At 39.7% G+C, this 13,063-nt stretch overlaps 1 protein-coding gene across 1 annotated transcript; it reads right to left on the reverse strand.

Moving 5' to 3' along the window:
- Positions 1-8,333: 8,333 nt before the first annotated feature.
- LOC135471908 (centromere protein V-like) lies at positions 8,334-10,713 on the reverse strand. Its single transcript, XM_064751342.1, has 4 exons — positions 10,558-10,713; positions 9,766-9,835; positions 8,904-9,018; positions 8,334-8,594 (listed from the first exon to the last, which is right to left on the reverse strand). The coding sequence occupies exons 1-4, from the start codon at positions 10,662-10,664 to the stop codon at positions 8,464-8,466; spliced, it is 423 nt and encodes a 140-aa protein (XP_064607412.1). The 5' UTR covers positions 10,665-10,713; the 3' UTR covers positions 8,334-8,463.
- Between the last annotated feature and the right edge of the window lie 2,350 nt (positions 10,714-13,063).

Consider the following 13,063-nt stretch of genomic DNA (forward strand, 5'->3'; position numbering starts at 1 on the left):
AGATGGTCGTGGGTTTTCCCTGGTTTCCTCCCACCATAATGCTGGCCGCTGTCGCATAAGTGAAATATTCTTGAGTACGGCATAAAACATTAAACAAATAATTAAATAAATAAAGACTATCAGACTTACAGGGTATTATGTTGAATATGACAGAATATTGTTATAATAGCGGAATGCATTCTAGCATCACTCAGACAACATACTTTCCGTTAAAACTAAGAGGTTAATTTTTTGAGTGTAGCCACTCTGTGATTTGAATATCTTCAATGGGCCGGAACTACATGTAATGGATTGGGTCTGCGGGGGAGCCGTTCCCTTCCACTGACGTCACTATACGTGTAAGTCGTGTGCGACCCTCTCCTGACATGATCGTTGTGAGAAGCAAAGTGTATATGCATTAGTTAAAGACGTATAACGCATAAAGTTACTTGAATAAATGGCTTCCATACTAGCATGGTACACGAATTGAATAATAATTTCTCTTATTCATCTAGAAAATACCTGGTATACGAATGTCTGTTTCGAGGCATAGATCCACGTCAGCTTCTACATAAAACAGGAAAGAGCTGACATAAAACCGTCATCCAGAAGACTCGACCTTCGAGCAGTACCATTGGCCAAAAGGAGAAATCAAGTTAGCCAAGAATATGTGCATACATTTCTCGTGTACACGTAGTAATACACGTTTATTTCCAAACATGATTATAGGATTTTTAATAGCCGGACAAAAGCCTATGTTCGAATGTATGGCTAATTTTCTTGTGGCGAACATTGTGTTCTCAATCCTGCTATTTAGCACTCTCTTTGTTTCCTGTGCATTGTCTTCGCGCAAACGTTTATTGGATGTGATGAAGACGTAGACTATGAGTAACTGAAGACCATTAACGCCTTATCCATTCATCATCGAGGAACTTCATGATCTAATGTCATTTATCATCGCTGCATTTTTCACCTTATTCGGCTTATCCCATGGTCTTAGATGATGCGCAAGTTGTTACATTTTAAGCACTTTAACGAACATTTAGATTAAAAGCATAACTGAGTATGGTATAATACAACAATTACATAAATAAATAAATTTATAAGCGACAACCTGACCTTATTGACGGTATACAGAGGTACATCTTTGAATACCATTCTAACAATACTCCTCTGACGAGCTACATGCTCTTCTAACAAAGAGGATATTGTCCTAAGTTTATTTATCAGTAGGTGTTATAACTATGCGAATTACGCGTGAAACCCAAGCGATATTTCTCAACGGTTCGCAGCTTGCTTTTGATTTTGTGTGCTACTTGACATTGCATAATTGTTCACAAATTGCCAAGGTGACTAGATGTTAGATAGTAAGGTGAGCAGCAATTACTTGTTTCATCCATTTCATCGCTTTCATCGATCAGCCTCGGGATTAAGCCATAAAAGCTTTAATTCATTCTGACCGAGTCCCTTCTCCCCTGCTCTATGCTCAATGACACTATATTGCGGCAGTGGCCTTGTCTTAAATTACATGTCCAGGTTATCATTACAAAAGAGACTCGCCCATTCCATATTTATTTCATTTGAGACTGTATCACCCTTACCTCTGTTCTATAAGGTGAACGACAAATGTAACCAACCTGACTATTTACGATCATTATTTATTCAGGGCCTAGGTCACATAGTGGTTATAGCGTGCAAGCACGGAATAATGACCCAGGAGCACTGACAGCACTTGCGCCATCGCTCTGAGTTCAAGTCCAGCTCATTGGTTTACTCTCTGGTTGTACCTCTGAACATCTGACAGCAACCTGCGGATGGCCGTGCATTTCCCGGACACGGTTTCCCTCTACCATAATGCTGACCACCGTTGTATAAGTGAAATATTCTTGAGTACTGCAGAAACGATATGTGACCACTAATATATGTAAGGGAGGAAAGTATTATTTAGAAATGAATTATATCAAGACCATGCAGAGCAGAACGAGGTAGGATGAGAATTAGCGTATCTATAATCAGTGCTACAGATAATTTTTGTCAGAGGGAGTACAGTACTCCTGACTTTGAAAGAGAGGCAGAACGTTACGTCCGACTTTCTAATTACGTGGTACTGCAAAACACTTTTTTTTATCAAATATTCATCTCTTTTTTACCTATTTTAGGTCACCAGTAATACACCCGGAAAGCGTAAATTTGATCGAGTGAAAGGGGGTGAAGGACAGACATAGGCCAAGATGTGCATACATGTCTACATAGGCCAACATTTACAGAGATTCTTTCCTTTGTAGACTAGCTGGTATACAAGTAGATGTAGGCCTACATATAAATTGCCCCCAAAACATTCTAGAATAAAGTAATTATTTCAGGTCTTACGCAAGACGAATTAATTTGAATGAAGTTAATACATTTATTTCGCATCGACCTTGTGAGGTTTATTTCAATAACTTACTCATTGACAATTTTATTCTGTACTTTTCATTCCTTGTATTATAGTCTTGGTTCTGTCCTGATGCTAGCACCCTTTGCCGTTTACAAAGGTTTGCTATAGGTAGAGCTGTAATAAGAAGTACGAAGCCAGTCAGTCAATTATCGAGCACACAAGTGGAAGTATTCTTTTATTAAAGAGACAATATTAATATAAACAGGTGCATACATGTATATCCGTAACATCTGCACCGCTTATTTACAAGTATATAAATGTCTTTAATATTTAACAATAATATTCGACAAACCGTAAATTATATAATATTCGATAATCGTACTTATGAATCAGTACGTACATGTAATACAATTTAACTATAGGTCTTACGCTGGGACACCTGTTACTTACCTGTAATAAGAAATACGAAGCCAGTCAGTCAATTATCGAGCACACAAGTGGAAGTGAAGTCCTACCACTCTGTGCCCGACTTTATAGCTGACCGATGTGGCAACGCATTCACAGAACAGGCAAGAACAAGTGTCTCCACGGACGACCGTAACCTTGTACAGGCGCCCTAGAGAGCGGCCCTTTCTATACATGTACGCTCCCGCTAATCGGGTTAATCCTCTACCCCGAGTCATTCATAATGACTCGGTAGCAGATGGGTATCCCGACCACAGGAGCGCGTACATACAATCTTTAAACATGTAGGTAAACATGTAGGTAAATATACGATATATTCTATATAAGTAAATAGGTGTAGCATATTGATTTACATATACACCAAATGATACATTTTATTATTAATTTAATACAGTGGTATGCCCTGTGACGTAAGTAAGTAATACATGGAGTAATATGTGAATATAATATAACTTAAATAACATACAGTGAAATGGTGTGTGTATGCTGTGACGTGCATGTACACACCTTATCTTATACAATTCTATCAGTCTGAATAAGGGCCAATAATGTGATTATACATGTAATGAATCATATAAACAACATGGTCAATATATAAATAATCGTAATTATGTAACCTATAACACTTGTGCTTTGATAGCAGGGGTTGCAGTATTATTTTTTTTTTCATGGTAATCTGCCTGATGCTACAAGTAAGTTTTCTTGTACCTGTCTAATCAGTTCTTCGCGCGTACAAACTTGTTAATAACTGCCATCTTTGGGTCAAAAGATGATAAAACGGTTGATGATATGGGCTAAATCCAAATGTTGGGCAGACTTTAGTGACACGAATTTGTTATTTTGTGCTTTAATTATGAAATTTACATACAATAATATAACATTCAGTCCATCGGGTAGTGTTATAGCCTATTAAATCCATTACGGGACTAACTAACGTAACGTTCGGATGTTTGAGGACTACAAATTGCATTTTTTTTACTGTTAATTTACGCCTTCCATCAAGCGTTCCATCAAATTATGGTATTCGGGACATCGTTTATCTTTATCTCTGCATCTAATCCGTCTCGCTGTTCACCTCAAAGCTACACAGAAATAATCATGAAGGTGAATAGGTGAATGGTATTCTCATGAATCATGGATTTGTTAATGCCATTATCGTTGACTATGCCATTGAAACGTGACAAGCCACAAAATTCAACAACGATACTCCCACCTTCATTCTGAAGGTCGATCACAGCACTGGACGCTACTTCTGGAATGGTGGAATTGTGTCATTTCATGCTGAGAGTTCGACGTAAACATTACATTCGGGGAGGTACTCACAGAAGTCAAAACATCACAGTTTGTATCGGCTACGTCAGCTACAGTCTCAAAGACATTTTTTTGTACCGCAGAGCGACTGTTTTCCATCTTGAGTGGGCGTGGTCCTGTGAACAATATTATTTAGGTTATTTAACACGTCGAAAGAAAATGTTGTTTTTGAAATGGTGGTCTTAGAGGCAACGTTCTGGGAGATATCGAAACCCGACAGAAAAATAGCTGCAACACCATATACTCAGCAACGTAATTTTCGTCCTTAACAGAGAAGCAAACGTAGGCTATAGCCAAACTGGAACAAAACAACGATGTCTACTCGCACACTGAACAAGATGCTTGTGTATTTATGTTTGACCCTACTTACTGTCATCATTCTAGGGCCGCATGACCTCTATAAACGCTACCCTTCGCAAGTCACCCAAGCAACTGATTTGGAATCATCTTTGAGAAACACGAACAGAAAGTACAACGAGAGACGGCGTATAGGGAAATGGTCGTTCACTGAAATCCCAGAATTCCATCACCAGTCAATGTGTCAAATCCAGACAACTTGACATTTTCCCAAATGTTACTCTTTTGGGATTCGTTTTTGTGTCCTGTAGAGGGGTATTGTGGTGATGAACGCGCCTTGAATCACTCACATACACGCCCGCCGTTCACGTGCATCCTAAAATCTCTAGAAAGAAGCTTGCTTTGTTTGAATGGTATTCTGTGATAGACAAATGCCCATGGACATATCAGAATGCAGTCATCAAACAAAGGTGTGAAACACGTAACGATTCTCTGGATATTTCGAATTTCCCGCACACTTTTCCAGTTTACAGTTTTACCACAGACAGAAGTTACGTGAATGCTGATTGCGCACGATGCCACGGGGACGAGAGCGCTGTGGAATTGTGGGAAGCAGAGGTTCGCTGTTCCTTTGTCATGGATCTCACGAACATTACATATTCGACAGATCTGGTCAACTTAGTTCTGCAAGACGAGAGATGTTATATAACTTCAAACCCTCCTCTTGGAAGCAAGAGTCACAAGTGCAAACCACCGGGGCTGGAAATCAGTCAATGTCCATATGCCGATAATAATGACTAACTATACCGGAGTGCTGGACATGTTCAGGGATGGCTTTTTCTTTGCGCCCGATCATGAAGACAACCCTGTCTTGCCCCCTCCATTTTCGGTGCTACTAGATTTGCGTGGAGATGAACAGGAGGCAATCCTTCCCGAGACGTCAGACTTGAGGGAGTGTCCCACCAAGCAGCTTTATCATCCATATCTGGTGAGTGCAATGAATGAATGTGCTTATTTGTTTATTTATTTAATTTTGTTTATTGTCATACTCAAAAACTGTGCACGTTTAAAAAGCCAAGAGGGTCTGCCGCCAACATGCCACCAGCCTGCGTCCGCCATAATGCTGGCCGTCGTTGTCTGAATGATATATTTTCTTGAGTACGATGTAAAACACCAATGAGTTATATATACCACGGCGGTATGTTTTAAGAGTGGCGGAAACCGGCGAGCTTGGTAAACAGTTGAATGCAGCAGTAGTAGGCATACATCAAAAACTTCAATTGATACATCCGTATTATCTTCCAATAAACAAATCACAGTTGGTATTTTTATCCAATCATAGCTCGAATCCCTTACAAGTTTTGTTGACATTGTTATAGACAAAACCGCAAAACCTGGAAATAGAAGACTGCATTTAGAAATGTATTTTCTATGGATAAGTGCTATTAAACTTCTTCTGATAACCAGTACTCCCACAGCCCTCTTTACATCAATACAAAAAACAATTTCTGTCCAGCATATTGTCCATGTAATAAATCTTGTTTGCTAACAGCCTCTCTTTATTGTTACAGAAAACATGCGTGGATGTGATCTGTGCCAAGGGCCAGATCATGAGCACACACGCATGTGTGGATGCGTTCAAGAGTGCTCGAAGAATCGGCTACAAAATCAACTATGAACTCGTCCCTGAAATAACCCTTACATCTTGACTTCACCTGTAATTCATCTAAGATACGGGCGTTCCTTTGAGATGATAAACTGGGAAATTCTGCGCTATCTAAGGCCAATGCATGGGACACTAGACATTAAACGCTGTTCCCTAGAAGGCGCGTCGACTGGGAGTGATATCACACTCGTATACGCCTTGCAGGTGGAATTTCGTGTTGTAGTTGCCCATGACGCTTCCCCGGCTGGAGCACACAGCCGTCTTCTCAACCTCTCCAGACAGGATTGGTCGTATGACGGCATTACTTGGATGGCTTAGGAAACAGTCAACGTAAATACTAACATCTCTTGCAAGTCATTTAACCCTGTTTTTTTAACACCAATGGGCTTAGATGTCCCTCTCCCTGACGAATATAAGTGGGATGCAAGTCTTTACATATGTGTTAATGAACTATCGCGATATAATCAAATTCGGCTCGCACCCGAAGAATACGCCATTGATGACAGCAGTGGGGACTTAGACCTGGTATGGACGAATCAGACATTTGCTCAATCGCAGTATCAAATATTCAATGGCTCTGTTTACATATGCGTGAATTTTTCAAGCTTCTATGATAAATCCACGGACGACGAATACAACACGGCAAAGAAGAAATCAGAAGAAGGGTTGGACAACTGGCTTACACTCGTCTGTCTCATACTCTCTATGACGAGGTTAGTCTTTACACTTCTGATTTGTCTTCGCACTAGATCCGATCAAACCTTACCAGGAAAAATCACCATAGTTTTGGTGATATCCTTGTTTACGGCACAGTTGTTGTTTTTGTTGAGTCCATACGCAAAAGGCGACCTCTTGTCATGTCGCCTAATGGGCATAGCTCTGCGTTATACCTGGCTTGTGGTTTTCTTTTGGAAAAACTGCTTATCACATTCATGCCGTTTTTAGCAAACCCTACAGCATATCAACCAAAACCGATCTCGTACGCTGATAACGTATTGTTTGTATGGATTTGGTATCCCGGTAGCAATAGTAGGATTTTATGTTCTTGCTTGGGTAATAATATCTGAAAGCAAACACATTGGTTATGGTGAGAATTCTTGTTTCCTGTCCCGACCCGTAGACCTCGGCTTATCCTTTGCTCTCCCAATTTCCACTATCATCGTCTCCAATGCTTATTTCTTCGGTCGTGTTATCTTTTTCATCCGAAAAATGTCAGAAATGGAGAAGAATAAGAACAAGTCGAACACTTTGCTCTACATAAAAATGTCCGTTGTACTGGGGTTGACTTGGATTGTGGGGTTGTTGGCAAACATCACTAACATGCAATACATGTGGTACGTGTTTATCGTTGACAGTGGGGGGACAGGCGTGATAATTCTCCTGTGTCACGTCACTAATGCATATCAGAGCGGGATGTGTCGCCATCTGACAGGTCAATCGGGTGTAGACGATAACTCCCACGTTTGCAAAAGAAAATCAGAAATATAAACAACTCATACAGACACCGTCCATTCCATCACCGTCAATGCCATACTCAAAACTTTTGTAGCAAAGAGAATACACATTACCATACTCTTACTCTGCCCAAGAGGTCTTCACTTGTCAAGTAACAATGTTTGAAGGTTGTGTTAAGGGGCTATACCGAAAGTGTTCGGCAAAAGAGCCCATATTCGCTTATCAAATCAAAGCTTCTCTATTTACCGACAATAGCTCAAATTATCAGCAAACATCTGACCTGTTCCTGTATTATTTACAGTGTTAAAATGATTTTAAGTTTTTAAAAAAAATTTAACGTGACCTAAAAGTTTGCTAAGAGGTTCATTATATTCTCATTATAGTATAGTCTAATTACATTGTAACGGTATATACATAAAATAGTAAATGGACACATTCCGTCAAGCAATTAGGTAATGTAAGTTATAGGGCTTTCTTGATGTACATGTAAACCATGAAAATTGAAAATATCATCTACAGAAATGTTCGTTTACGCACAACACGAAAATAAACTCTGTGTGTTATAAATTATGGTGTTGTATGAGTTCTTTCTTTCTCTTATTGTCGCTTACAGCTTATACCCATGCATGCGCATGCTCTATCGCATTCAGAAGGCATGTAGTAAATTACCAAATCCGAGACAGGCGGATAAAACATACAGATAAAGCTTTAATATTTAGAAATATTCCCTAACACAAAGTTTCCCGATACAAATTCAATACCTGAATATGAAACTGGACTGGTTAAAGCAGCTTTATTTATTTAAACAAAGTGTTCGTCTCAACATTCTCTTTTGGGTCAATTTGAAGCCTAACTAAGGATGAAATGAAACAAAGCAGGGGGAGATAACAATGTATAATTATTTCAGGCGTAATTATTCAGGCAGTTTTGAACGCTCGCTAATGGACGGGTGTTTCGCCATGGACGACTCCCATTCTCTGCCATCAAAGCTTTCATACTCTGTTTTGTCAACGGTCCCTGGAACTAGACAATGGGGCATGACACCTGCATAAAAGAATAAAACAATACAATTGTAGGTTACTAATTTCAAATCTCGTCCAGTCTATATTGCTAGTCCGGGATTTGCTCTGACGCTAGGTTCGAATTTTGTTCGGACATGGATTTTAAAGATTGTGGTGCTAATGTTATTGATGAATGGTAATGTACTGGTGGGAGACTTTTATATATATATATATATATATATATATATATATATATATATATATATATATATATATATATATATATATCACGATACATATTACATCATGGCGCGACTTTCTGTCTATCAAAAGCGTTATGACTAGTTCTCACCGTAGCCGTCAGGGTTACTCCGGGGCCTATAAAAACTCTGTATTCCACACGTTTTACAAAACATATGTTTGGCCTTATGGGTATTAAATGTGTAGGTTGTCAAGTTTTCAGCACCCTATAAGTAAAAAAATATTTAGAAATGAGCCATATCTACAAGCTTACACAATGTTATTTCACCTGTAATACACGGGAAGAAAATAATTGGCTAATTTTAATAGAAAGTCTGTTACCTGGGTGATACCAGAATGCATTCTGTTATTATAATATAAATATTATGCGTAATACTTAACATAATATCGTGTTAGACTTACAAAATATTTTTGTCGATTTATTAGAATACTAGAGCTATATCTAACAGAATTAGCTGCCGAAATACATTCAAGAATAACTTAAACAACAGACATTCTGTCAAATTTTACAGGTAAGTTTTTTGGGAGCACCGCATACCAATCTTAACAAAGAAAGGATGATGAACAACCCACGGAATACCTACTCGTATATGACAGTACCCTTTATAAAATGTCTGTCGATATACATATACAATATTTTACTGTATTTTTATGACAGAGAAAAGTGGTGTAGAAAATATTTTACAGACAAACAGAGTGGATCAAGAAAAAATATCGTACAAATACAGCTCCCTGTTAACAATATTGATTTATCACGCGCCAAGTTATGTACACTCTTTCAAGGTATAGCTTTACATCATGGTGTTGCATATATTTGATTGGTTTACAGAAATTTGCTGCCACAAAAGAACATGAAACGATGTTCTACGTTTACAACCAAGCTAGAATGTACACAGGTTCAGGAAGACGTAATCCGGTTGCCATAAATGATAGCGTCATGGCCCGCATCTTACCTCAATAAGTCGAAATCTGGATTCCGGTACGATGAAGTGGTGATTTTGCTTCATTGTACATATTGTGCAACTGAAATGAAATATTTCTCAAAGCGATGTCTTATAAAAGTACATCTTGGTTTTTAAACTGATTATAATTCACTACTTTTTTATGTTTGAACACAGCCAGAAAATCCGGATGCATACTCCTTAGAGCGCATAGTTACTGATACGCAGATACCACTGTCATCCTCAGACCGGGTGATTTGATAATTCTTCAGAAAACCTCAGTCAAACCTGGAATAAGGTATGTTTTGAGCGACTCGCTGCGTGACGAATGTAGATATTGCAGAGTAGGACATAAAGGCGAGATATCATGGAATTATCACTCGTATACGAAACGGAATGAGATAAAAATTGTGCAGAAGTCGTCGGAGAATGCAATTTACCTGACTTAAGGATTGGCACGTATTTCATTCCGTCGGCTTGCTCGTTGGAAGGCAATTTTACAATATAGGGCCTACAGGACGTCATTCCTGATGTGAGCCCGGCTTTATACCCAATATTAAAAGTTCACATCCGATTTCTTGGATAAATTAAACTCTAATAGCCCGAATGGCAGAGCACTCTTACAGAATACGTAAACATTTGAATGCCATAAAACACGTGTTCAAAACTTTTCAATACTCGTGATATTAATAGCTCTGTTTTCGTGTATTATACCTATATCATACTCGGTATGCACATAAAAATATATAATACATCTATGTCATTGACCATCGCCTGTGTTTTTGTGGCATGTGCGAAGCTTACTTGCACTTGATGACCTTCAGGATTGCTGGAGCCCAAACCTCAAACTGCACGCGACCACAGTGACAGCCACCCGAATGGCGTACCACGTCGGAATCACTGACAGACATGAGGTTTCCTTGTTGTCAGTGATGATTGTGCACCTCGGTTACCTCCCTTGGAGTTGTTACTGATCGACTTGTTCCTGAAAAAAAAATAAGGGTGGAGTGTACACATCCAGAATGTATGCAACTACGAAACAGTGGAAGGGACAAGCAAAGGAGAAATCCTCATAAACGCAAAAAACAAATTTTTTACATGGGGCAATTGGCGAGAAAAATTTCATAGAAAAAAGGACATTTTTACTTACCACTGTTTCTGTTCAGGGAGCAAAAAGGCCTTTGGACAGCAATACAGAGCTTCCACTCTAGAACTGCTTGATGGCTGTCAAACTAAGCCAGGTCCGCGATATTATCCCTGGCCCCGTGATAATCAACCAATGAAAACAGTGTGTTTGACAACGCTCTAATTTGTGGGCTGCACATTGATCATTGAGGAGAGGTATAAATATATTAGCAGTAACAAAGACAGTAATATAAAATTATCTTTTCTGAGCTGGCAAACTAAGCCAGGTCCGCGATACTATCCCTGGCTCCGTGATAATCAACCAATGAAAACCCAGTGTGTTTGACAACGCTCTAATTTGTGGGCTGCACATTGATCTTTGAGGAGAGGTATAAATATATTAGCAGTAACAAAGACAGTAATAAAAAATTATCTTTTCTGGGCTGGCAAACTAAGCCAGTTCCGCGATATTATTCCTGGCCCCGTGATAATCAACAAATGAAAGCACAGTGTGTTTGATAACGCTCTAATTTGTGGGCTGCACATTGATCATTGAGGAGAGGTATAAATATAGTAGCAGTAACAAACACAGTAATAAAAACTTATCTTTTCTGAGCTCTCGGATAGAAAAAAGTCTTTCTTTGCATTTAACACACCTTTCTCAGTAAGAGCAAAACGTCATGACAAATTGTCTTTTTTTTGCGGACAGACAAAAATTTACTTTGACATGCAATGGGTTGCAACACACACGTGTCACTTTGTTCGGTGACTAAGACGGCTCGTATGTCTTGCGCATCGACCTACTTTACTCGTGGATTAAAATGTAGGTTACAGTTTAACACAAGATGAACTATTTGTTCTCAGCTGTTGTCAGTAGATAATAATAATATAATTCACACAGCTTAATGTGCTTTTCCGGTGTGTTATATCTTGTGTATTAGACACTGGGATAGGCTAGAATCTCGAAAACATATTCTTTGTCGTTAATAAAAGGGATAGTACCGCGAAGACCCGCCGAGAAACCACTAACGTTACATTACAGTCTCAGTCGAATCGATCCAGTTAGGACGGGTCCAGTTGTTACAAGTATTCAAGCACATATTGTACACATGACATATACCTCTGTCAATCCCAGCCCTGAGTGGCGACCCAGAGACCCGTGTTAGCTTGAGGTATGTAGCTTGGTGAAATGCATGAGACTGCACTGTACGTACCTGGAGGGGTGCAGTTCATGTCATCTGATATTCCACTTCAAAAATTTCAAAATTATAGGACAGGTACTTGAGTGCGGTATATCTAGCAACATGCAAATCCCGTTCTAATGCATGATTTCGCATTGTAATAATTTCGCGCTTATCTAGCCTTCCCCTCCACAGTCGTGCCGTTGCTTGTGGGGTTGACAGGCACGAACACGGGGAGAACAATGATAATTTAGAGCGTGCCCCTTACGGGGTCAGGCGTCACAATAGAGAGTTACGGGTAAATGTCGATCGAACAGTGACAAATTAACTGCCCTCCATCATTACTTCCGACGTGATCATGCCTTCAAAGTCTGGAATGCTATTCTGTCGTTACCAGGTGCGGGACCCCTGGACTGCTCAGTTGGTGTTACTAAGTGGGGACCCCTTGATTTCTTTCCAAGTGTTGATGGGTGGGATCCCCTGGTCTGGCATGCTGATGTTACTGGGTGGGGAAATTGTTCTGTTTTCTTGTGTTAGTGGGATTATTCCCCTGGACTGCTTAGTCAGTGTTACTGGGTTTGGACCCCTGGACTGCTTAGCCAGTCTTACTGGGTTTGTCCCCCTGGACTACTTAGTCAGTGTTACTGGGTTTGGCCCCCCTGGACTGCTTAGCCAATGTTACTGGGTTTGTTCCCCTGGACTGCTTTACCAGTGTTACTGGGTCTGGCCCCCTGGACTGCTTAGTCAGTGTTACTGGGTTTGGCCCCCCGGACTGCTTAGCCAATGTTACTGGGTGTGCCCCCCTGGACTGCTTAGCCAGTCTTACTGGGTTTAGTTCCTTACTTGTACTGTGTGGTAAGGATTTACATACTGTACACCTGTAGAGGTGTATTATTTGATCACCATTTTATGTCTGAGCAGAGAAAACCATCGATCTGTCGAGTCTATCTGGTTAGATGTCTGTTATTTTAAGAGATTTTAGCTTAATGTCGTCTCACGCGTGT

This window comes from Liolophura sinensis, chromosome 7, assembly GCF_032854445.1.
Source record: "Liolophura sinensis isolate JHLJ2023 chromosome 7, CUHK_Ljap_v2, whole genome shotgun sequence".
Taxonomy (NCBI): domain Eukaryota; kingdom Metazoa; phylum Mollusca; class Polyplacophora; order Chitonida; family Chitonidae; genus Liolophura; species Liolophura sinensis.

Bases quoted from the DNA above. Each gene is read 5' to 3' on its own strand.
- LOC135471908 (XM_064751342.1), bottom strand. From the start codon at position 10,664: ATGTCTGTCAGTGATTCCGACGTGGTACGCCATTCGGGTGGCTGTCAC. The intron at 9,836-10,557 runs GTAAGCTTCGCA...ATTTCATTTCAG, and splicing joins CTGAAGGTCATCAAGTGCAA to TTGCACAATATGTACAATGA. The intron at 8,595-8,903 runs GTGAGAACTAGT...TCTTTTATGCAG, and splicing joins GAGTAACCCTGACGGCTACG to GTGTCATGCCCCATTGTCTA.